This window comes from Oryctolagus cuniculus, chromosome 2 (genome assembly GCF_964237555.1).
Source record: "Oryctolagus cuniculus chromosome 2, mOryCun1.1, whole genome shotgun sequence".
NCBI lineage: Eukaryota > Metazoa > Chordata > Mammalia > Lagomorpha > Leporidae > Oryctolagus > Oryctolagus cuniculus.
The window spans coordinates 3,414,120-3,438,356 of record NC_091433.1 but is presented as its reverse complement, the minus strand read 5'-3'; the positions used below and the strand labels follow the sequence as shown (position 1 = coordinate 3,438,356).

Below are 24,237 nucleotides of genomic sequence, written 5' to 3'. Positions count from 1 at the left end.
GGGTAGCGGAGGGGCAGGGCGAGGGGGCAGCTGCGGGGCCACGGAGGAGCCCGGGGGGCATAGAGCGCGCCTGGGCCCCGCCCGGCTTCAAACCCAAGACCCAGGGGCTGGAGGCGAGGCCAGGCCGCCGCGGGTGCCCCGCGAGGGAGCTGCACCTGCAGCAGGCGCCCGGAGAGCCGGCTTCCGGCAGCGCGGCGCGGGCACCGCCCGGACGCGGCGGCAGAGGCGGAGCCGGGCAGGGAGCGCGCCCGCCCCGGGACCCGGAAGCCGGCTCTCCCCGGCGCCCGGGCCTGTCCCGCGCCTGTCCCGCGCCTGTCCCGCGCCTGTCCCGCCGCCGGGATGGGGCCGCCGCTCCTGCTCCTGCTGCTGCTGCTGCTGGCGCTGCGGCCGCCGGCGACCCGGGCCGCGGGCCCCCTGCGCGTCTTCGTGGTGCCGCACAGCCACATGGACGTGGGCTGGGTCTACACGGTCGAGGTAGGGCCCCCCCCACCCGGGACCCCGGTGCGGGCTGCAGCTAGGGGCGCCGAGCCAGGGCCGGCGCTGCCCCAACCTCAGCTTTGCCAGGGCAGCCTGGGGCCGGAGGGAGTGGGCAGGCTGCAGGCAAGTGGATGTCAGGTGACAGCTGGGCGGCTGGCCAGGCTGGCCCCTGCCCCCAGGGGACAGGCTTTGGGGGCGGGGCTGTGCTCGGGACCTCGGGCAAGGACCTGGCGTGCTGGGCCCTAGTGTCCCCTCCTGTCTGCTGACAGCAGTACAGGGCGTCCTGTGCTGGGGGGAGGGCCAGCCCCACCTCCATCAGCATGTCCGAGGCCTCCAGCGCTGTTAGGAGTCACGTGGCGCCAGTGGCTCCCACTGCTCTGAAGGAGGCAGAGCCCAGCACCCCGCCGGCCACGCTGGCCACAGGGCCCTTACACTGGCTGTGCCTGCTGCCCAGAAAGCCGCCTCCCAGAACCCGCAGCGTTCGGTCCCTCTTTGTTCCTTGATCCTCACCTGCCCCAGAGTGGGTGAATGAATGAATGAATGAATGATGTGTGGTGAGAGTTCAGAGAGAGGACCCCGATCCTGAGGTCTCCGAGGTAGGCGCTGGAAGCGCAGCACCTGCCCTCCCCCGCCCCGAAACGGCCAAGTACACAAACAAGACCCCCGTGCTGGGGTTAGAGGAGGTCCGTGTGCGACAGCAGGGCAGTGATGAGCAGAGACAGGAGAGGACTTGGGGCCACGCGAGGTATCCGCTCCCAGGGCGCATCTCTGGGCGGAGACCCCCCAGTGGAGGGGCTTAGAGGGCGGGAGAAGCAGGGGCCGGCGTTGGGGTGCAGCCGGTTAAGCCACTGCTGGCGACGCTGGCATCCCGTACGGGCGCCAAGTCGGTCCTGGCCGCTTGCTTCCGCGCCAGCTCCCTGCTCCTGCCCTGGGAAAGCAGCGGAGGATGACCCCGGTGCTGGGCCCTGCACCCCGGGGAGACGAGGTAGAGTCGGGCTCCTGGTTTCTTCCTGCCCAGACATGGCTGTTGCGGCCATTTGAGGAGTGAACCAGCGGATGGAAAATATTTCCTTCTCTCTCTCGGTCATTCTGCCTTTCAAATAAGGAAATGAGGGTTTTTTTAATGAATTTATTTATTCATTCATTTGAGAGCAGAGTTACAGACAGAGAGAGAGAGAGACCTTCCATCTGCTGGTTCACTCTCCAAATGGCTGCAGTGACCAGGGCTGGGCCAGGCCAAAGCCAGGAGCCTCCTGGGGGTCTCCCACGTGGGCGCAGGGGCCCAGGGACGTGGGCCGTCTCCGCTGCTTTCCCAGACACAGCAGCAGGGAGCCGAATCGGAAGTGCAGCAGCCAGGCCCGGAACCGGCGCCCTTGTGGGAAGCCGGCGCTGCAGGCCATGGCTTAACCCGCTGTGCCACAGCACCGGCCCTGGAAATAAGTCTTTAAAACAGAAAAAGAAGGAGTTGGGAGAAGCATTCCTGCCCCTCCCAGTTTCCAGAAGAACAAACCGAGGGGAGGCTGGTGCCTGGCCCAGTGTGGCACCTCCTCTCCATTCCTGAGATGCCCGTGCCCCGGGCCCAGCCGCGGCGGGGACAGGCGGCTGCACCACTGCGCTCCCAGCCACCGCTCTCCCCATCTCAGCCCGAGCAGGCCCTCTCGGGTCACCAGGCCACACCCCTGCGGGCAGCTGCCCCACCCTCTGTGCACCTCTGCCCTCCCCCGGGAGCCCCCTCCTCAGCAAAGGGCAGAGGTGGGAGCAGTGAAGACGGGCAGGGCACAGACCCTGCCCCTGGCTGGGGACACGACACTGGGTCTCGCTGGACTTTCATCTTTGCTCCCCGGGGCCAGACCCCGTGGGGCCCCCAGAGGTGGGAGCTGATACGGTGGTGCCCCCTCCCCAGGAGAGCCTGCGGGCGTACGCGGCCAACGTGTACAGCACCGTGGTGGAGGAGCTGGCGCACGGGCAGCAGCGCAAGTTCATTGCCGTGGAGCAGGAGTTCTTCCGGCTGTGGTGGGACAGCATCGCCTCGGACCGGCAGAAGCGCCAGGTAAGGCTAGTGACGGCGGTCGGCCGGGCTGGCCCAGGCAGAGGCCGCGAGAGAGGAGCAGCCCCAGGCGGGAGGCTCACCGGGGTTCTGGCTGTGTGGGCTGTTGGCGGGATCCTCTGCTTCCAAGGCTGTGGGCAGGTGCACGCCTGGAGAGAGGGTATTTGCAAAGCCGCCCCCTTCCGGCTCATCTTGGAAAACAAGCCAGCTGCGGCTCCCCAGCCGGGCATCCCCAAGAGGCAGATCCAGCTGGTGCAGACGGGCGCCGCCCCACCGCTGGGCACTCCCCCCATGGCCCGGAGCCCCCGCCCCCGTCCTCTCACCTGTGTGGCTGGCTGGCTGCTGCCCCGGGCAGGGGTCGATGGCCCGGGCTGCGGCTGCAGCAGGCCGCTCCCAGGGGTGACCTCGCCTGCTCAGAGGCCCAGCACCTAAAGCACGCCCAGCAGCTCCTCGCCCCTTCCTCCCCGACGTCCCCCCTCCCCCAGGGCGGCGCCACCCGCCCAAGGCCCGAGGCTGAGTCGGCAGAGTGGGCCGTCGGCCTGGTACTGCTGGAGCTGTGCCTGCAGCCTGGGCAGTCAGGGAGCCCGACCTCGGACGGCCCCTTGCTGCCTGCGGGGTGGGCGGCACTTCTACACGTGGCCTGTCTTCCAGAGAGGTGTGGCCAGGCGGGGGCCTGGGAGAGACCCGGGGGCACACGGCCTGGCGCAGGGCCGGCCTGCAGAATCGCGGGTGAAGGGAGAGGCAGGGCTGAGGGCTGTGCAGCGCTGGACGGGACCACCGTGGGTGCGGCGCGTGGACGCTGCCTGGTGGGGGCGGGGAGGAGGGGTGACAGTGTCCGAGGACGGCGGCGGCGCGGGACTCCGGGACGGGGGCAGGGGAGTTCTTTGTGCTGTTCCGGCAGCATCTTTGTAAGTTTGAGTTCTCTCCAGGGTAAAAGCGTGGGTGCACTCACGGCGAGTTGGTCGAGGAGGAAGCGATGAGTCCGTGTTGGCGCGTCCCTGGGACAGGCGCCAGCAATTAACACACAGCCCGTGTCGGGTGTGTGTTCAGGCCTCCACTCCACTTTTTTGTTTTTTTGGTTTTTTTTTTTTAAGATTTATTTATTTGAAAGTCAAAGTTACACAGAGAGAGAAGGAGAGGCAAAGAGAGAGAGAGAGGAGAGGCAGAGAGAGAGGTCTTCCATCCGATGGTTCACTCCCCAGATGGCCACCATGGCTGGAGCTGGGCTGATCTGGAGCCAGGAGCCAGGAGCTTCCTCCGGGTCTCCCACGTGGGTGCAGGGGCCCAAGGACTTGGGCATCTTCCACTGCTTTCCCAGGCACGTTAGCAGGGAGCTGGATCAGAAGAGGAGCAGCCGGGACTCAAACCGACAGTCATATGGGATGTCGGCACCAGCCCCAGTAATTATTAAAAAAAAAAAAAAAAAAAGGAACCAGCCAGTAACTATTTTTAAAAAATTTAATTTTAATCCATGCCAGACCAGGATGAAGACCCATGAGAGGTTTTCAAAACATCTGTGGAGGCCGGCGCCGTGGCTCACTAGGCTAATCCTCTGCCTCCGGCACCGGCACCCCAGGTTCTAGTCCCGGTCAGGATGCTGGTTCTGTCCCGGTTGCCCCTCTTCCAGGCCAGCTCTCTGCTGTGGCCAGGGAGTGCAGTGGAGGATGGCCCAAGTGCTTGGGCCCTGCACCCCATGGGAGACCAGGAAAAAGCACCTGGCTCCTGGCTTCGGAGCGGCGCAGCACGTCTGCCGTAGCAGCTATTTGGGGGGTGAACAAATGGAAAAGGAAGACCTTTCTCTCTGTCTCTCTCTCTCACTGTCTAACTCTACCTGTTAAAAAAAAAATCTGTGGAAATGTGTATTACGAAAGAATTTCCTGCTGTGGCGTAGCGGGTAAAGCCACCAGCTACAGCACCAGCATCCCATATGGGTGCCAGTTCTAGACCCGGCTGCTCCACTTCCCATCCATCTCTCTGCTGTGGCCTGGGATAGCAGTAGAAGATGGCTCAAGTCCTTGGGCCCCTGCATGCATGCGGGAGACCCGGAAGAAGCTCCTGGCTCCTGGCTTCAGCCTGGACCAGCTCCGGCCGTCACAGCCATTTGGGGAGTGAACCAGCGGATGGAAGACCTCTCTCTCTCTGCCTCTTCCTCTGCCTCTCAAATAAATAAATAAATCTTAAAAAAAAAAAAAAGTACGCATGGATTTCAGATTTTTGCACTGACATCAACTTATCCTGTGAGTCCACTTCTGTGGCCTTTCTCCGTGGCCACACGTGCACGTCGAGTGCCGGCCTGGGGGGGGGGTGTTTTCCGGGGGGGAGGGCCGGACGGTGCAGCCAGGGCATCCGTGTCCTGGCGCTGCGGAGGAGGCTGGGTGAACGCTTCGAGAGGACGGGGCGGTGAGGGCCGTGCCCCAGGCCCCACGCGCCGCCTCCCCTGCGCCCGTGCAAGGTCCGCCAGCTCCTGCAGGAAGGGCGCCTGGAGTTCGTCCTCGGGGGCCAGGTGATGCACGATGAGGCCGTGACGCACTTGGACGACCAGATCCTGCAGCTCACAGGTGTGTCAGGGCCCTGGGCACCCGGCCGGGCCGGGCAGGGCGTGGGCGCGCAGGGCTGGGCTCTGGGAGGGGGCGAGAGCGTGGACTCCTGGCCTGCCGCGTCTGGACGCTGCCAGCCCCCAGCCCTGGGACCCTGGGCAGGGGGCGTAGCCGCACTGTGGCTCACGCACTCCCCGCCGGGGAGTCTGACGGTCGTGGTTCCTTCCAAGGGGTGTGTGAGGTTCACGCTGGGGCAGTTAAACAGAGCGTTTCTGGTGGAATGGGTGGTTCCCTGGTGTTAGCTGCCTTCAGCCCCACCATCATCACCACCACTGCCTCCGTCGTTGCCACCATCACCAATCCACCATCCGTGTCACAAGTACTGACTCCACCACCATTACCACCACCGTCACTGTCACCACTGCCACTGTCACCACCCCATACCAGTGCCACCACCATCACCAACACCACCATTGCCACCACCACCGCCATCACCAATCCACCATCCGTGTCACAAATACTGACTCCACCACCATTACCACCACCGTCACTGTCACCACTGCCACTGTCACCACCCCATACCAGTGCCACCACCACCATCACCAACACTGCCACTGTCACCACTGCCACTGTCACCACCCCATACCAGTGCCACCACCACCATCACCAACACCACCATTGCCACCACTACCTGCACCACCACCATCACCACCTCCACGTCACCATCACCATTGTCACCGTCACCACCATCACCAATCCACGTCACCATCACCACTGCCACTGTCACCACCCCATACCAGTGCTACCCCACCACCAACACCACCATTGCCACCACCACCGCCATCACCAATCCACCGTTGCCACCACCACCCCCATCACCAGTCCACATCACCATCACCATTGCCACCACCACCACCATCACCAACACCACCATTGCCACCACTACCTGCACCACCACCATCACCAGTCCACGTCACCATCACCGTTGTCACTGTCACCGCCCCACCTCGGCTGCGCACCCAGAGTGCGGCCGCGTTGCTCACCGTTTGCCCAGTGCTCCCGCCGCAGCCCCGCCGCCAGGTCCCCCGGGCAGGGAGCTGAGGAAGCCCCGCGGCTCTCAGTCTCGCTTTGCAGTTGCAGAGCCTGAGACCCAGAGGAGGGGCGTGGCTGCAGGGCAGGTGGCCGGGACTGGCGGCGGGAGCTCCGGGTCCACGGCCATCACAGCGCGGGCCCGGGCGGAGGGGACTCGTCCGGGATGTTCTCAGCACGCTCTCCCTCCGCCCCTCCCTGGCCTGGGGTCTTCCCCTGCCTCGGTGTCCCACCGCCTGATTTCCAGGCGTCACCCAGCCCCTGGGCATGGCCATTCCACCTGGAAGCTGGGGTCCCAGCCACACCCCTCTTCCCAGGCCTTCACATCCCTTTCTCTGGGAGTTGTTGTTTAAAGTGAGCTGGTTTTTAAAATTTCTTTTAAAGAAGATTTATTTATTTATTTGAAAATCAGAGAGAGGGAGAGACAGAGAAGTCCTCCATCTGCTGGTTCACCCCCTAGTTGGCCCAAACAGCGAGGACTGGGCCAGGCTGAAGCCAGGAGCTTCTTCCGGGTCTCCCACATGGATGCAGGGACCCAAGCTCTTGGATCATCTTTCGCTGCTTTTCCAGGCCATCAACAGAGAGCTGGATCGGAAGAGGAGCAGCCAGGACTTGAACCGGCACCCATATGGGATGCCGGCACTGCAGGCTGTGGCTTTACCCACTACACCACAGCCCCAAAATTTGTGTTTTATTAGAAGTGGAGAGAGGTCTTCCATGCACTGACTCACTCCCCAAATGCCCACAGCAGCCCGGAGTGTGCCAGGCTGCGGCCAGGAGCCCAGAGCTCCATCCAAGTCCCCACGTGGGTGACAGGGACGAAGCACTTGAGCCACCATCACTGCCTCCCGGGTGTGCGTTAGCCTTTGATAGGGCGCAGCCTGTACCGAAAACTCACACGGGCGTAGCGTTTGGTGCAGCAGGTACGCTGCTGTGTTACAAAAACCTGGGGTGGGACGTCGGCGCCGGGGGCTCCGCGGGAATCGGTTCCTGAGCCTGAGCACCGATCCCGTTTCTGACGACAGAGAGGCTCCCCAGCGCCCCGTTGGCCGGCGCGGCCTGGGTGGGGTTCAGCTGCAGCCTGCGTGACTCAGGACCGCCCTGCCCGTGGCCGGTGGGTGCGGTGTGTTTGTAAGGGAGACCCCGGGGCAGGTTCCTGGGGCAGGTTTGTGCCTGGAGTCACGGAAGCAGAGCTTAGGTCGTCTGCCCTCCCTGGGAAGCCACCGCGCACGGCAGCCCCGGACGGCTGGGAGCGGCCGCTTTGCGCGGTCGTTGTCGGCCGCTGCCCTCCTCCGTCTCCGGCTGTGACCCTGCTTCCTGTCCTCTCCCTGTGACGCCCGCGTCCGTATCAGAGCGCCTGGGCTGCCGACCCCACTGCACTTGCAAACCCGCTTCCTGCTCACGCACACCCTGGAGGGCGCAGCCATGGCGCAAGCACTGGGGTTTCTCTGCCTCTTGCTCTCCCTGTCACTCTGCCTTGGGCATAAATAAACGCATCAATCTTTAAAAAGAAGAAGGACAGAGCAGAACGTGGGGCCGGGGGCCGGGGCTGGCTGGGAGCCCGTGTTTCGGGGGCAGGGGCTCTGCCGGGAGCCCGTGTTTCGGGGGCAGGGGCTCTGCCGGGAGCCCGTGTTTCGGGGGCAGGGGCTCTGCCGGGCAGGTGGAGTCGTTCTGCTCCCGCGTGCCCCCAGAAATGGGCAAGGCGCAAATCTCACGTTCGCATTTAAACGTGCAAATTAGGGGCTGGCGTTGTGGCACGGCAGGTTACACCGCCGCTGGTGACACTGGCATCCTATATCGGGGTGCCCGCACCGGCTCCCGTTCCGGCTGCTGCACTTCTGATCCCACTGCCTGTGTCGCGGCTGGGAAGAGAGTGAGGGCGGCCCACCTGCTCGGGCCTGGCCACCTGCAGGGGAGACCAGGAAGGAGCTGCAGGTTCCTGGCTTCAGCCCGGCCCAGCCCTGGCCGTTGCGGTCATTTGAGGAGGGAATCAGTGGGTCGGACCATCTTTCTCTCACCTTCTCTCTCTGTCACCCTGTGTTCAAATAAACAAATGCATCGTTTTTAAAAGTAAAGTTGGAAATGAAATCCTTCGAGCCGCCAACAGCGCAGGGTTCTGGGGACCCGGTCCCGCCCACCAGCGAGCTTCCGTTGTTTGCAGAAGGACATGGGTTTCTGTACGAGACGTTCGGCATCCGGCCCAGGTTCTCCTGGCACGTCGACCCATTCGGCGCCTCTGCCACGACCCCCACCCTGTTTGCCCTGGCCGGCTTCAACGCGCACCTCATCTCCCGGATAGACTACGACCTGAAGGACGCCATGCAAGAGGCCCAGGTGGGTCCACGCTGCATGGAGAGCCGGGGCGCAGGCCAGAGCCCCGCACCAGCCGCCAGGCTGTCCTCCCCCAGCCTTTCCTGTGCCGGGGCTGCCCTCTCCTCCCACACAGCTCACTTCTCCCGGAGTCACAGCCCCACCAGGACACTCCTGCTTCAAGACCCCTCCCTGCCCCCCCCCCGCAGCTGGGCTGGGCGTGGCCTGAGCCTCCCCAGGGACCAGGGCAGAGCCACACCCAGCGATCAGTGGCCGGAGGTCTGCAGCCAGGCTGGGCGCTTTGAGCTGGGGGAAGGGCTATGGAGGCAGGGTGACTCTAGGCCTTCTGGCTGCCTACAGGGGCCTAAAACCGCAGCCGTAAACTGCAGGCGTCTAGAGCTCGCCCCAGGCTGGGGCCAAGTACCAGTCACCCTTCACTGCCTTAGAGTAAACAGAAGGTGCTGCCTGTGGGCGTGCACTCAGAAGCACCGGGCCTGGAGCCCTAGCCCCAATCTCTAGGTGGCAAGAGAGCCCTGCCAGGCCGTGCTGAGCCCTGAGCCTCCCTCCTGGGTCGGCTCTGCCTCACCTTCGGCAGGTGTGGCTCTCCCCACCTCTCACGCAGAAGCCAGGGTTTGCGTGCGGTCCCTGGGCCCAGCCCTGCTCTGGTCCCAAGCACTCTTGTCACTCGGGCAGGGGTAGCCGGCTCTCGGCCTCCCTGGCAGGGTCCCAGCAGAGCTGGAGTGAGCCCGCTCCGGGAGTGGGCCGGAGGAGTGAGCGGCACCTCCCGTGTGGCTCTGGGAGGGGCGGGAGGAGGCGGGAGAGGGAGCTCTAGTGGTGGAAGGCTGCGCGAGGGGCAGGCGAGGGCAGGCAGGAGAGCCCGGTCGGGAGGCGGGCACTGCCCTGGGCCTCAGCCTGTGTCCCCGGGCCTGCAGGCGCTGCAGTTCGTGTGGCGAGGGTCCCGGTCGCTGCCCGAGCAGATCTTCACGCACGTCATGGACCAGTACAGCTACTGCACCCCCTCCCACATCCCCTTCTCCAACAGGTGCGTGCCCTGTGCAGCTGCCCCCGGCGTCCACGCGCGCCTTCCCAGTCACTGTAAGGCCTCCCCAACAGACGGGGTCCTGTCAGGACCCCCTTTGTCCAAATGAAGAAACAGGCTCAGGCCCCCAGCCAAGGGCCCCAGCCGGCGATTCGGGGGTGCGGGGGCCCCGAGCGCCGCCTGTCCTGGTGCAGGGTTCTCTAAGGGGCCAGCTCCTCACGCTGCCTCCCGGGAGGCTCACAGCCTGGCCCTGCCCTGCCGGGTCCCTCCCTGCTCCGGGCAACGCGAGGCAGCCGAATGCTGATGCCGGGGCCGCCTTCCACGGCCCATCACCTCTGCTGGTCGGCGTGGTGACAGCTGCTCCTGCCTCCTCCCACCTGGGCGTGGAGTGTGCGGGTTCCAGCTAAGGGGGGGGGGGGTGTCTGGGATGATGTGGTTGGGAAGGGAGCCCCCCGGCACAGGCTGGCTTTGTTGGGGGGGGGCTGGGCACGAGGGTTCATCCCCGCCCCAGCCACGGCGCTCAAGGGATCACAAGGAAGCAGGCAGGAGGTGTGGGAGGTGGAAGGGGTCACGGGGCGAAGCTGTGGGCCACGCCCCTCTCCTCACGGTCATGGGGACTGCATCTGTGCCACCGCCTCCCATTCCCGGTTTATTTATTTTACTTGAAAGTCAGTTACACAGAGAAAGGAGAGGCAGAGAAAGAGGGAGAAAGGTCTTCCATCCACTGGTTCACTCCCCGGATGGCCGCAACAGGTGGAGCTGTGCCGATCTGAAGCCAGGAGCTTCCTCTGGGTCTCCCACGCGGCTGCAGAGGCCCGAGGACTTGGGCCATCCTCCACTGCTTTCCCAGGCCACAGCAGGGAGCTGCATTGGAAGTGGAGCAGCCGGGTCTCGAACCAGCACCCATATGGGATGCCGGCACTGCGGGCAGCGACTTCACCCACTACACCACAGCGCCGGCCCCTCCTCCACTTCTGCCCCAGCTCCCTGCTAATGCATCCCAGGAAGCTCAAGTGCCCGGGGCCTGGCACCCATGTGGGAGGCCCAGATAAGTCTTCTGACTCCAGGCTGGCCCAGGCCTGCCTGTTGTGGGCACTGGGCAGTGAATCAGTGGGCGGACCTCTCTCCAGACTACTGAGCTTTGGCCACCTCCCACGTTTTGTACCAAGGCGAGAATCTCACCCCAGCCCGAGCCTTCTGGGGGTCCTGAGACCCCAGCTCTGAGCAGGGAGGTGACCGGAGGAGGGCGTGGGCAGGCAGGTCTCACCTGGTCAGCATCAGAGCTCCAGAGAGTGGGGAGCAGAGGCGGAGGGCTCCGCGTGGCAGCTGGTGGGGGCGGGCTGGGGCCACATGGGGCCACAGGCGGCCCCAGCCTCAGCCCTGCCGTGTGCAGAGCTGCTGAGCTCTCCCCCAACCCCCTCCCCTCCTGCAGGTCAGGGTTTTACTGGAATGGCGTGGCCGTCTTCCCAGAGCCGCCCCGGGATGGGGTGTACCCCAACATGAGTGAGCCTGTCACCCCCGCCAACGTCCAGCTCTACGCCGAGACCCTGGTGGCCAACGTGAAGCAGCGAGCTGCCTGGTTCCGCACCCCGCACGTCCTCTGGCCCTGGGTAAGGCGGGGTCCCAGGCCCTGGGGGCATCCAGCCCCTGCACCCAGGACCACCTGGGCTCGCGTCCAGCTACACCCAAGTCGGTTTCCATCCAGGCCCTCGAAGCTCCATCATTCTCCAGGGCCTCACCCCACCCACCCGACAGCCCCTCCCCGGGTCACCCCCACCACCCACCCGACAGCCCCTCCCCAATGCCAGCCTCCAGCCGCCACCCTGCACCCCTCCCTCCCCACCCCAGCGCGTGGGGCTGAGGCCAGGCCCCAATCCCGTCTCCCTCCCTAGTCCCCGCGCGCCTTCCTCTGGGGCCAGGAATGGTTCCTGCTTCCTGTGCTCCACGTGGGGTCAGAATGAGGCCCCCAGGGGCTCCACCCCACCTTGTCACCCTCATCACCAGCCTCTCACGGGCACCCACTGTGTGCCAGGCGCTGTCTCACCCACCTACCTGGCACCACCACGCCCAGGAGGCAGGGCTGCTGGGACTTGAGGAAGCCGAGGTCCAGAGAAGTTAGGGGATGGTCCTGAGGCCACCGGGCAGGGTGGGAGGAAGGGGCGGAGTCGGTGTTCACACTGGTTCCCAGACCTGGGCCCTAACACAGCCGGCCTGTCAGAGCCGCCCGCTGGCGCCAGCCACGGGCGCTGGCGTGGAGCCCCGGTTGGCTCCATGGCCGGAAGCTCAGGGCAGCACCCCTGTCTGGCCCGCAGGGATGCGACAAGCAGTTCTTCAACGCCTCGGTGCAGTTTGCCAACATGGACCCCCTGCTGGGCCACATCAACAGCCGGGCGGCCGAGCTGGGGGTCACGGTGCAGTACGCCACGCTGGCCGACTACTTCCAGGCTCTGCACGCCCTCAATGTCACCTGGCGTGTCCGGGACCACCACGACTTCCTGCCCTACTCCTCAGGTATGAGCCCCAGGGAGGGCGCAGACTGCCCACCAAGCCTGCGGGGGCCCCGGGCAGGCCCTGTGCTGGGCCCACCTGCTCGCCCCACCTGGACGTCCTGGCTGCTTCCCACAGGCCTGACCTCAGTGCCGCCTGCACGGGGCCCCCGGGAGCCCCCCCCACTCCTCTGCCTGAGCATTGGCACCGAGATCGGCAGACACCTGCCGAGCATCCCCCAGGCCTGGGCTCCCTCCTTTAACTGCGTGGGCGCGGGACCTTGCCCGTACGTTCAGTGGGCAGGCCATTGCAGACACGGCCCAGCCTCAAACTGGGGACACAGCTGGGGCTGCTACCAAAGCTGGGTCCCCGCGCCTGGTGCCGAGGGTCTCAAGGCGAGAGGCCGTCCACTCTGATGACAGACGAGGGCAGGAACTACACCCTCCCGCCTGAGGCCGTCCACTCTGATGGCCTAGGTTTCCTTAAGATTTATTTAATTATTGGGAAGTCGGAGTTACAGAGGGTTCAGACAGAGAGAGAGGTCTTCCATCCACTAGTTCACTCCCCAAGTGGTTGCAACAGCCAGAACTGGGCCAAGCCGAAGCCAGGAGCCGGGAGCTTCTTCTGGGTCTCCCACACGGGTGCAGGGGCCCAGGACTTGGGCCATCCTCTACTGCTTTCCCAGGCCACAGCAGAGAGCTGGATCAGAAGTGGAGCAGCCGGGACTCGAACTGGTGCCCATATGGAATGCCGGCCCTGCAGGCTGGGGCTTTACTTGCTCCGCCACGGTGCTGGCCTCTGGTCTGGGCTTTCAGAGGAGGTTGCAGGTGGCCCTGTAAGGAGGCGGGGTGGGCCTGGGGGCCGGGTCTCGGACGTCAGCGCGGGTCCCCGGGAGCGCGCTTGGCAGCGTGGCTGTGTCAGGAGGGCAGAGCACGGTTCTGCCCAACTCAGCAGCTGCGGTCCCCCCACCGGCAGCCTGGAGCCCCTGCTCCCTGGGCCTCAGCGTGGGTTCTGCCCCTGCAGACCCTGCACCTGCATTGTGCCGCCGGCCAGGGAGGGCAGGCCACCCTGGGCACGGCCCAGGCCTCTGCCGCCTCCTCGAGGCCAGGCTCTGGAGCGCCCAGTCGCCAACATACACGTGTCGGACAGACACCAGACACGTCATACACGTGTAGGACAGACACCAGACATGTCATACACGTGTCGGACAGACTCCGGACACGTCATATACGTGTCAGACACCAGACATGTCATATACGTGTCAGACAGACACCAGACACGTCATACACATGTCGGACAGACATCAGACATGTACACGTGTCAGACAGGCATCAGACATGTCATACACGTGTACGACAGACACCAGACATGTCATACATATGTAGGACAGACATCAGACACATCATACACATGTAGGACAGACACCAGGCACGTCATATACGTGTCAGACAGACACCAGACATGTCATACACGTGTCGGACAGACACCAGACATGTACACATGTAGGACAGACATCAGACATGTCATACACGTGTTGGACAGACACCAGACATGTACACATGTCAGACAGGCATCAGACATGTCATACACATGTCTGACAGACACCAGACACGTCATACACATGTCTGACAGACACCAGACACGTCATACACGTGTAGAACAGACACCAGACATGTCATACATGTGTCAGACAGACACCAGACACGTCATACACGTGTAGGACAGACATCAGACATATACACATGTCAGACAGACACCAGACATGTCATACACGTGTCAGACAGACACCGGACACGTGGGCAGTCACAAGCTCAGGGACTGCATTCCTTCACCAGAATATGAAGGAAAAACAAAACAAAACAAAACAAAACAAAACAAAACAAAACAAAGGTGCGTCTGGGCCAGCGGCAGGGCCCCACCCACTGGGTTGTTTCAGAAACGCAGTGAGACAAGGGAAGCTGCCGCCTGCTGGGCTGTTAATAACTATGACGTCATCCCCGGGGCCCTGGCCACAGCCCGGCCCCTCTGTCCACAGTCATGGCAGGAGGGAGGCCAAGACCGCACCCCCAGGCCCAGCCTGGGGCCTCCCCGGGGAAGATGGCGTGGGCCAAGCCGTCTGGAGGAGCTGGGTTTGGGGTGCAGCCCCTCCCTGCACGGCAGCGGCTGGGGGCCGACGCTGCTCGTCTCGAGCCCTGTTTTGTCTTCAGCAAAGTGGGTTCTTGGGAGGATTGGCAGAGAAGCTGGATGAAGACCACGGCCCTGCTCGGCTGCCCCCCTCTTTTGTCTACCTGGGGTCTCAGCCCGCTGCCCCTCCCACCTGCCCACCGCCTGCTGCTGGAGCGACCCCGCCCCAGGGCTCCCCTTCCGGTGGGGCCTGCCTGCCCTTTCCAGGCCCGGCTCTCCTGGCTGCCCCTGGCCTCCCACGTCCACCCTGAGCTCGTCTCTGACCCTGACCCTCCAGCACGCAGCCCTGCACCGCCCCAGCCTCTCACCAGGGCTCCCCGCACCATTGCTGGTTTGGCTGGGAGAGAAGTCCTGGGCCTGGAGCCATGAGTCCCAGGACCACCGCCCACCCAGGCTGCCTCCCTGGGAGAGCCGCAGACCCCGGGCCTCGGTGGCCTGAGCTTCCTCTGCGTGTCCAGGGCCAGGCGTCGGGGTCTCACTGCCTCCCCTTGTCTCCCAGAAGAGTTCCAGGCCTGGACAGGCTTCTACACGTCCCGCAGTGGCCTCAAGGGGCTGGCGCGGCGAGCCAGTGCCCTGCTACATGCCGGGGAGTCCATGTTCACGCGCTACATGTGGCCGGCGCCCACGGGGACTCTGGACCCGGCCTGGGCCCTGCAGCAGCTCCGGCAGCTCCGCTGGGCGGTCTCGGAGGTAAGTGCCCACCTCTTGGCGGGACTAGGCGCTCCCGTGTCCCACCCCGCCCTAGCAAGTCCTCCCAGCCCCGGGACACTGGAGGCCCCCCTGGGTCACAAGGCTGGGTCAGAGATCCAGATTCCTCCCCGTGCAGTGCGAACAGTGCCCTCGCCCAGAGGGGTGGCAGGTGGTCGGGTGGGATAATTCATGTCACCCGCTCGTCACCGTGGCTGCCACCCAGCAGGTCCTTCCCGAATCTCCAGTCGCAGGCACCCCCTCTGTGCGGGGGACCGAGAAGTCCTGTGCCGTGTCCTGAGTCACTCAGAAAGGGCCAGGTGGCTGGGCATGCTCACTTCCCAGGGGGGCACGCTGGGGAGGTGGCGCTGTGCTGGCACAGATAGGCACACGCACCAGGCGCCTGCGGAGCCTGGGTCTCCCCGTGTGACGGGGGCTCTGCCTGCACTCCGCGCGGGGGCGTACAGACGCAGTGCACGGCTGCAACACGCCTGCTGCACGTATGGGACGATGCAGTCCCGGGAAGGAAGCGAGAGGCGGGGACTCGGGCGGGCTCTCCGTGGACGGGGTCAGGGAGACTTGGGCAAGTTCTCCGGCCTCTCCTGGGGCGCTCCCACCTCCTCCCGGGCACCGGGTGAGAGGGAGCAGGAGCCAGCGCGGGCGGGGTAGGTGTCCTGACCCCGTCCCTGCTCCCCGTGGGGGTTGCCGCAGGTGCAGCACCACGACGCCATCACTGGCACCGAGTCCCCGAAGGTGAGAGACATGTACGTGGAGCACCTGACTGCCGGGATGCTGAGTGTGCGCAAGCTCATGGCCTCCATCGTCCTGGACAGGCTCCGGCCCACGGCGGCAGAGCCCTGGACAGCCCCCGTGGCCGGCACGGGTGAGCCAGGCCCCTGGGGGGAAGCCGGGAGCCTCTTCTAGGAAGAGCACCGGGAGGGACCTGGGTGCCCCGGGCCGCTCAACCCACGTTCCCAAGGAGCTCTTGGCTGTGGCGTGAGCTGGGGCCCTTGGACCCATCCCACCCTGGCCCTGGCTCCCACCCTGGCCCAGCTCAGCCTGGCTGCACATCCGTGCCCCCGGGGCAGCCTCTTTGACCAGGAGGGTCCCGTGTGCACGGCCACCATCATCCTGGGTGGCCGGGGCGATCAGACTGCACCCAGGGTGGGGTCCAGTGAGGCGGGCGGCAGCAGGTCAGGCCTGCTCTCTCTGGGCGCAGGGCCTGCAGGACTCACTGCCGCCATCTACAACCCACTGGGCTGGACGGTGACCACGGTCATCTCCCTGACCATCAGCTTCTCCAGAGTCAGCGTCACGGACGAGTCGGGCCGCCCGGTGCCCGCACAGGTACGGGGAGGGGCGGAGACACCGCTGTTCGCTGTTGCTGGCTGACGTTCCGGAAGTTCGTGGAAAACGTGTTTTAATGAGCTGCTCGTGGATTTCGGACTTTTCACACCAAAGCTACCTCGTCGTTTGACGCTGCTTTTCCATCGATTCCCCCTCGTGCTGGTGGAAGGGCCCTCGGCCGTCTTAACGGGGTGCTTTGATGGGCGTGCTGGCCCCGGGGGGCCTGGGCTCTGTTCTCAGCGCCACCCCGATGTCCAGCGTGGCCCCTTCCACCGCCACGGCCGACACGGCTGACACGGCCGACCCGCCCGACCCGCCCAGGGAGGTGGAGAAGGGCAGCAGCACCTGACCTTCACCAGGCACTGCCCGGGGCCCTCCTGGACCCTGCACAGCCCTCACGTGCAGCATTGCAGGGTGGGCTGGGGGCTCCAGGGGCTGGGTCCCGTGGCTCAGTTTGGCAAAGGGAGGGGCAGGAGAACAGTGGGGGTGGGGGTGCTGGCAGCCCCCACCCAGAGCCCCCTTCCCCACTGGTGAGCGTGCCAGGGCCACCCTAGAGGCTGGGGACATGCCCAGCAGAGATCTGCCCTTCAGGGCTCTAAGTAGGGGCAGGAAGAGGGCAGGTGGGCGGGGACAGCTGGAGCAAGCCTGGGGGCTGGGGCCACCTCGTAGACAAGCTGAGGCCAGGCCGTGTCCTCCAGGTGGGGGCAGGTTGGAGGGGGCCGCGGACTCGGGGTGGGGGGCTCAGGTGCAGGTGTTGCTGGAGGGGTGCACCTGCTGAGCTCTGCCAGCCTGCCCTGCTGGGGTCAGGTGAGCCTGAGGGAGCCCCAGAGGACTGTGGGAGTGATGGGCTCGGGGCAGGAGCAGGACGGGCAGCTGGTCACTGGCCAAAAGCAGAGAAGGACCCCGGGGAGAGCCGTGAAGACGCAGCCGTGCCCCTGGGGAGTGCACAGCCCGCCGGGCGCCTCGGGGAGACTGAGGCCCCGGCCCCGCCCGCCTTGCAGGTGCAGAGCTCGACCAAGGCCCCGGACGCGTATGACCTGCTGCTCCTGACCACCATCCCGGGCCTCAGCTACCGGCACTACAGCATCAGGCCGGCTGCAGAGGCCCAGGAGGGCGCCGCGGAGCAGGCTGCCGTCCGCCGGCTCGGCCGCCGGCTGAGGGGACGGGGCGGCCACGGGCGCCTGCTGCCCGTGGGGAATGACTGCTACACCGTGCTGCTGGACCTGGACACTGGCCTGATGAACAGCGTCCGCGAGAGGTGAGCGCACGCCGGCCTCCCGGGCCCCCATCCACCTCCGCCCACCCCCACCCATCCACTCACCCTCCATCCACCTCCGCCCACCCCCACCCATCCACTCACCCTCCCTCCACCTCCGCCCACCCCCACCCATCCACTCACCCTCCATCCACCTCCACCCACCCCCACCCATCCACTCACCCTCCATCCACCTCCTCCCATCCCCCATCATCCACTCACCCTCCCTCCACCTCCTCCCACCCCCCATCATCCACTCACCCTCCATCCACCTCCCCCCCATCATTCACTCACTCTCCATCCACCTCCTTCCACCCCCCATCCACTCACCCTCCCTCCACCTCCTCCCACCCCCATCATCCACTCACCCTCCCTCCACCTCCACCCCCCCATCATCCACTCACCCTCCCTCCACCTCCACCCCCCATCCACTCACCCTCCCTCCACCTCCCCCCCATCATCCACTCACCCTCCCTCCACCTCCACCCCCCATCATCCACTCACCCTCCATCCACCTCCCCCCCATCATCCACTCACCCTCCCTCCACCTCCCACCCCCATCATCCACTCACCCTCCATCCACCTCCTCCCACCCCCCACCCATCCACTCACCCTCCATCCACCTCCTCCCACCCCCACCCATCCACTCACCCTCCATCCACCTCCACCCCCCATCCACTCACCCTCCCTCCACCTCCCCCCCATCATCCACTCACCCTCCATCCACCTCCCCCCCATCATCCACTCACCCTCCCTCCACCTCCTCCCACCCCCATCATTCACTCACCCTCCATCCACCTCCCCCCCCATCATCCACTCACCCTCCATCCACCTCCTCCCACCCCCCATCATCCACTCACCCTCCCTCCACCTCCACCCCCCCATCATCCACTCACCCTCCTTCCACCTCCACCCCCCATCCACTCACCCTCCATCCACCTCCTCCCACCCCCCATCATCCACTCACCCTCCCTCCACCTCCCCCCCATCATCCACTCACCCTCCCTCCACCTCCTCCCACCCCCCATCATCCACTCACCCTCCCTCCACCTCCTCCCACCCCCACCCATCCACTCACCCTCCCTCCACCTCCTCCCCATCATCCACTCACCCTCCCTCCACCTCCCCCCCCATCATTCACTCACCCTCCATCCACCTCCCCCCCATCATCCACTCACCCTCCCTCCACCTCCTCCCACCCCCACCCATCCACTCACCCTCCCTCCACCTCCGCCCACCCCTCATCAATCCATTTGTCCATCTACCCTCTCTCCCTATCCATCCGTCCACTCCCACATCTGCCCGCCGGCTGCCCATACCCTCACCTGTCTGCTCACTGACTTCATGCTCCCATTCACCCATCTACACCCGCCCCCCATGCATCCACCTACCCACCTCCCAGTCCACCCCCACATCTATCCATCTACCCACCTCCCAGTCCACCCGCCCATCTATCCATCTACCCACCTCCCAGTCCATCTGCCCGCCCATCCATTCATCTACCCACCTCCCAGTCCACCCGTCCATCTATCCATCTACCCACCTCCCAGTCCACCTGCCCATCTATCCATCTACCCACCTCCCAGTCCACCTGCCCATCTATCCATCTACCCTCCTCCCAGCCCACCCACCATGATCCAGTGGTTCCTTCATATTTCACTCACTCAGCAGCTGTCCTTGGGCAGTGGGAGAAGCAGCTGACACCTAGGAGCCCTGCAGCAGGTTTGGGACCAGCCCCGTCCTTGCCAGTTGTGAACCCCGGCTGCCTCTGCCCCACCACTCTGTCCCTGGTGCCACGCTACCAGGAGCGTGTACAGTGGGAAGGGTGGGGGAAGAGGCGTGGTTGTGCCGGGGTGGGTGCCCACCACACTCAGGCCGAGCTCCCTGTGGGCAGCCCTGTGCCCTCAGGGCACCGGGAGCTCCCTCTCTCCGATGGGTCCCTTAGGTGTGCTCAGCGTTCCCCCTGGGTTCTGAGAGAGGGGCCAACAGCGGCCCCCGTGGCCAGGGGGGCAGCAGAAACAGGCGGGGCCCCGGCAGGGTCTGGGCCTCTGTGGCCTGGCTGGGGAAGGTGGAGCCGGAGTCTGCTCTGTTTCTGCCCCAGCCCACCCCACCCCCACCCCACCACAGACACCGGCAGGGCCTGCCTCCTTGTGGGTCCCCCTTGCCAGCAGGGGGTGCCGCTCAGCTGCCTGCGCCCCCAGGCCAGCATCTTCAGCGCCAGAGCCCCTGCCCCGTGGCCCTGGGTTTTGAGCTGCGCGAGGCCAGCGGTGTGCGTTACAAGCTCCCCAGGCCCCAGCAGGATACGCTGTGCAGCGGGGGCCGCGGCGGGCGGAGGGGAGAATTGAGAGAGGGGCCTCAGCTCTGCACCGAGGCTCCGGGATGAGACCTGCAGCCAGGGCTCCAGCCTTGCAAGGAATCCCGGAACCCGGGAGACGACGCGAAGGCAGGCTCCCACACCCACGCCAGCCCCAGCTGCTGGTGGCTGCAGGGCCCCCTCTCAGATGCCGGAGCCACGAGCTTATAGCTCCTTCATACACTCGTGCGTCCGTCACAAGTCCACTTCAGACCGTTGGTCACCCCAGGAAGAGCCCCTTGCCGAACCGTCACCCGCCTCCGCCCCCGCGGCCTGGCTGCAGTCCCCCTTCTCGCCTTCTCGGCCGTGGATTGTCCGTGGTGCGCGCGTCTCGTGAGTGCGCCCTGCGCCACGTGGACCCTGGCTGACCGGCTCCTCAGGGGCTTGGCGTTGGAGCAGGTGTCGGGGCGCCCACAGCTCAGGGACCCCCGTCCTGTTGTCCCTTCCGCGCATGGTGGAAGCCTCCCGTGTTTCCACCGCCTGGCCCTGCGGCTCATGCTGTGGTGAACGTGGGTGCCGGTCTGTGGGCGCACCACACTTCTCTGGGTGCCGGTCTGTGGGCGCACCTCACTTCTCGGGGTGCCGGTCTGTGGGTGCACCACACTTCTCGGGGTGCTGGTGTGTGGGCGCACCTCACTTCTCAGTGCACCCCGGCGTGGAGTCCCCAGGCCGCTGGGGACACTGCATGTGGCCTGCCGAGGAGCTGGCAGACCTTCCCGAAGCATCCGCCGGCTCTGGACCCACCACAGTGCCTGAGGCCCCCCTGCACGGCCACTTCCTGTCTCCACCCCCTCCTTCCCCTGCACGCCCACTTCCTGTCTCTACCCCCTCCTTCCCCTGCACGCCCACTTCCTGTCTCTACCCCCTCCCTCCCTGCACTGCCACTTCCTGTCTCCACCCCCCTCCCCTGCACTGCCACCTCCTGTCTCCACCCCTCCCCTCCCTCCCCTGCACTACCACTTCCTATCTCCAGACCTCCCCTCCCTCCCCTGCATTGCCACTTCCTGTCTCTACCCATCCCCTCCCTCCCCTGCACTTCTACTTCCTGTCTCCACCCCTCACCTCCCTCCCCTGCACTACCACTTCCTGTCTCCACCTTCCTCTCCCTCCCCTGCACAGCCACTTCCTGTCTCCACCCCTCCCCCCACACGCTGCCATTTCCTGTCTCCACCCCTCCCCTCCCTCCCCTGCACTACCACTTCCTGTCTCCACCCCTCCCCTCCCTCCCCTGCACTGCCACTTCCTGTCTCCACCCCTCCTCTCCCTCCCCTGTGCTACCACTTCCTGTCTCCACCCCTTCCCTCCCTGCGCTGCCACTTCCTGTCTCCCCCCTCCCCTGCACTACCACTTCCTGTCTCCCTGCCTCCAGCCACTCTGATGGGGGGGAGGCGGTGTCCCCTGGTTCTGGCCTGCAGTTCTTGTTGACCGTTGGCTTCTTTTCATGTGCTTGTGGCCAGCCGTGTGTCGTCTTTGGGGAAATGCCTGTTCAGATCCTTTGCTCAGTTTTAAGTTGGGTTGCCTTTTTATCACAGAGCTGCCAGAGCTCTTTATATATTCAGGACACAGTCCCTTGTCAGACGTGTGGCTTACAACCCTTTCTCCCGTTCTGTCGCTCTCTCCGTGGCCCCGCGGGAGCTTTCCACGGGACGCCAGGGTCTGAGGTGGCGTAAGAGGAAGAGCTGGCACGCGACCAGCAAACCCTGGGCCCTGCCCGGCGGCTGCGAGTCAGCACAGCACCTCTTGTTCTGGGCTTTAAAAAAATGATTTGTTTATCTGAGAGGCAGAGTTATAGGGAGAGGAAGAGACAGAGACAGAGAATCTTCCGTCCAGTGGTTCACTCCCCAAATGGCTGCAATAGCTCCGTCTGGTCTCCCCGTGGGTGCAGGGGCCCAAGCACCCAGGCCATCTTATGCTGCTTTCCCAGGCCCGTTAGCAGGGAGCCGGTTTGGAAACGGAGCAGTGGGGATTCCAACCTGTGCCCATGTGGGCGCTGGCTCCGCAGGCCGTGGCTTACCTCGCTAGGCCACAGTGCAGACCCCCGTGTCCTGGTCTTACTCGCGCAGCTCTGCTGGGCTGGACAATGCGGGCTCGCCTGCATGGTGGCGCCCCCTGCTGGCGGCCGCGGTGTACTTCGCCGCGAGGCCTCGTGCCTGCTGCCTGGGCTCTGGGGGCAGCGTCTTCCTGCACTCCTGGCGCTGGTATGGCCAGGGGGCTTGTGAGCCTGGCGCAGCCCACAGGAGCAGCGCCGCTGAGACCTCGTCCCTGGAGGTGATGGGTGCCCCCTGTCTCGCCGCGGCAGCCACGGGAACCGGACTGTGCGCCTGGTGCAGGAGTTCCTGGAGTACCACGTCAACGGGGACGTGCGGAAGGGCCCGATCTCCGACAACTACATGTTCGCGCCCAGCGCCGCGGCCGTGCCCGCCTGGGAGGCTGTGGAGCTGGAGGTGGTGGCGGGAAACCTCAGCACTGAGATCCGACAGTACTTCTACAGGTGACTCCGCGGGGCGCGCAGCAGGTGCACGGGGCCTGTGCTCTGCGCCCTAGGTGGACGCCCTGTCCTCCTACAGGAACGCGACAGCCCGGGAGCACGCGTACGCGATCCACTCGCGGCTCGCCCACGTGCCTCCGGGCGGGGCCGGGGAGCTGCTGTGCCGGCGGGTGGAACAGGAGTACCGCGTGGGGCCCTTGGAGCTGAACCGCGAGGCGGTGCTGCGGACCAGCACGGATCTGAACAGCCGGCGGGTCCTGTACACGGACAGCAACGGCTACCAGATGCAGCGGAGGCCCCACCGCGCCCACGTGCGCAACGCCATCGCCAGGGTAGGCCCGCCGCCAGCGGCACCGGGAGACCCCTCCTACAGCCCCTGGCCTGCGTGCCTGCCCACAAGGGGCTGGTCAGTGTGGTGCCTGGATTCCAGTGCTGCCACTTGGGAGAGACCTGGATTCTGTGCCTCAGTTTCTCATTAGAGGATGGGACCGGGGATTGATGGGTCGGCGTGGAGGGCCTGGGGAGCTGGCCCCCCACCCGTGGTGCCCCTGTGTGTGTGGGGAGGGTGCCCCGCCCCCCACCTGACTGCCCACCGGGCGCCGCATCTGTCTGCAGAATTACTACCCTATGGCGCAGTCGGCCTTCATCCAGGACAGCGGGAGCAGGCTCGTGCTGCTGTCCGAGCGGGCGCACGGCGTGGCCAGCCTGGGGAATGGGCAGGTGGAGGTAGGAGGGGCGTGGTCTGGGCAGCCACACGTGACCACCCCCCTGCGGCACCTCAGGTGCAAGGCGCGTCATGCTCCATCCCCTCTGCCCCCAGGCCGTGCCCCAGCCCCTCTGCCCCCAGGCAGTGCCCCAGCCCCTCCCCCCCAGGCCGTGCCCCCAGGCCGTGCCCCAGCCCCTCCCCCCCAGGCAGTGCCCCAGCCCCTCCGCCCCCAGGCCATGCCCCAGCCCCTCTGCCCCCAGGCCGTGCCCCAGCCCCTCCGCCCCCAGGCAGTGCCCCAGCCCCTCTGCCCCCGGGTCGTGCCCCAGCCCCTCCGCCCCCGGGTCGTGCCCCAGCCCCTCCGCCCCCGGGTCGTGCCCCAGCCCCTCCGCCCCCAGGCAGTGCCCCAGCCCTCTGCCCCCAGGCCTTGCCCCAGCCCCTCTGCCCCCAGGCCGTGCCCCAGCCCCTCTGCCCCCAGGCCGTGCCCCAGCCCCTCTGCCCCCAGGCCGTGCCCCAGCCCTCCGCCCCCAGGCCGTGCCCCAGCCCTCCGCCCCCAGGCCGTGCCCCAGCCCCTCTGCCCCCAGGTCGTGCCCCAGCCCCTCTGCCCCCAGGCCGTGCCCCAGCCCCTCTGCCCCCAGGCAGTGCCCCAGCCCCTCTGCCCCCAGGCCGTGCCCCAGCCCTCCGCCCCCAGGCCGTGCCCCAGCCTCTCTGCCCCCAGGCCGTGCCCCAGCCCTCCGCCCCCAGGCAGTGCCCCAGCCCCTCTGCCCCCAGGCCGTGCCCCAGCCCCTCTGCCCCCAGGCCGTGCCCCAGCCCTCCGCCCCCAGGCCGTGCCCCAGCCCCTCTGCCCCCAGGTCGTGCCCCAGCCCTCTGCCCCCAGGTCATGCTCCATCGGCGGCTATGGAACAACCTGGCCTGGGACCTGGGCTACAACCTCACTCTCAACGACACCTCCGTTGTGCACCCGGTGCTGTGGCTTCTGCTGGGGCCCTGGGCCGTCACCGCCCGCCTGCGTGAGAGGAGCGGCCTGGAGCTGCAGCACAGGCCCGTGGTGCTGCTGGGAGAGCTGGCCGGCGCGGGCGCCCCCTCGCGGGGTAGGTGCTGCCGCTGCCCCGGGCCAGAGGCCTGAGCCAGGATCGGGGCTCAGTCCAGGTCTCCCCTGTGTGCGGCAGGAAGCGGGGCCGCATCCCTGCCTCCCAGAGTCCACGTTAGCTCAGGAGCCAGAGCTGGGCATGGC

At 65.9% G+C, this 24,237-nt stretch overlaps 1 protein-coding gene across 3 annotated transcripts in view; it reads left to right on the top strand.

Annotated features, from left to right (window-relative positions):
* The first annotated feature begins 275 nt into the window (after window positions 1-275).
* Window positions 276-24,237, top strand: part of MAN2B2 (mannosidase alpha class 2B member 2) — a 31,360-nt gene continuing 7,398 nt past the window's right edge. The window contains exons 1-15 of one of the 3 annotated variants that reach the window (XM_070069562.1): window positions 276-474; window positions 2,381-2,527; window positions 4,977-5,082; window positions 8,312-8,484; window positions 9,393-9,502; window positions 10,932-11,109; window positions 11,812-12,010; window positions 14,670-14,860; window positions 15,569-15,740; window positions 16,077-16,204; window positions 17,206-17,462; window positions 22,112-22,303; window positions 22,380-22,632; window positions 22,916-23,026; window positions 23,881-24,094. In XM_070069562.1, coding sequence (XP_069925663.1) covers window positions 340-474; window positions 2,381-2,527; window positions 4,977-5,082; window positions 8,312-8,484; window positions 9,393-9,502; window positions 10,932-11,109; window positions 11,812-12,010; window positions 14,670-14,860; window positions 15,569-15,740; window positions 16,077-16,204; window positions 17,206-17,462; window positions 22,112-22,303; window positions 22,380-22,632; window positions 22,916-23,026; window positions 23,881-24,094 — 2,566 coding nt within the window. In that variant the 5' untranslated portion in view covers window positions 276-339. Of the gene's footprint in view, window positions 475-2,380; window positions 2,528-4,976; window positions 5,083-8,217; window positions 8,485-9,392; window positions 9,503-10,931; window positions 11,110-11,811; window positions 12,011-14,669; window positions 14,861-15,568; window positions 15,741-16,076; window positions 16,205-17,205; window positions 17,463-22,111; window positions 22,304-22,379; window positions 22,633-22,915; window positions 23,027-23,880; window positions 24,095-24,237 lie in introns of those variants that run through there. The other 2 variants (XM_070069561.1, XM_070069560.1) reach the window with 2 other exon arrangements.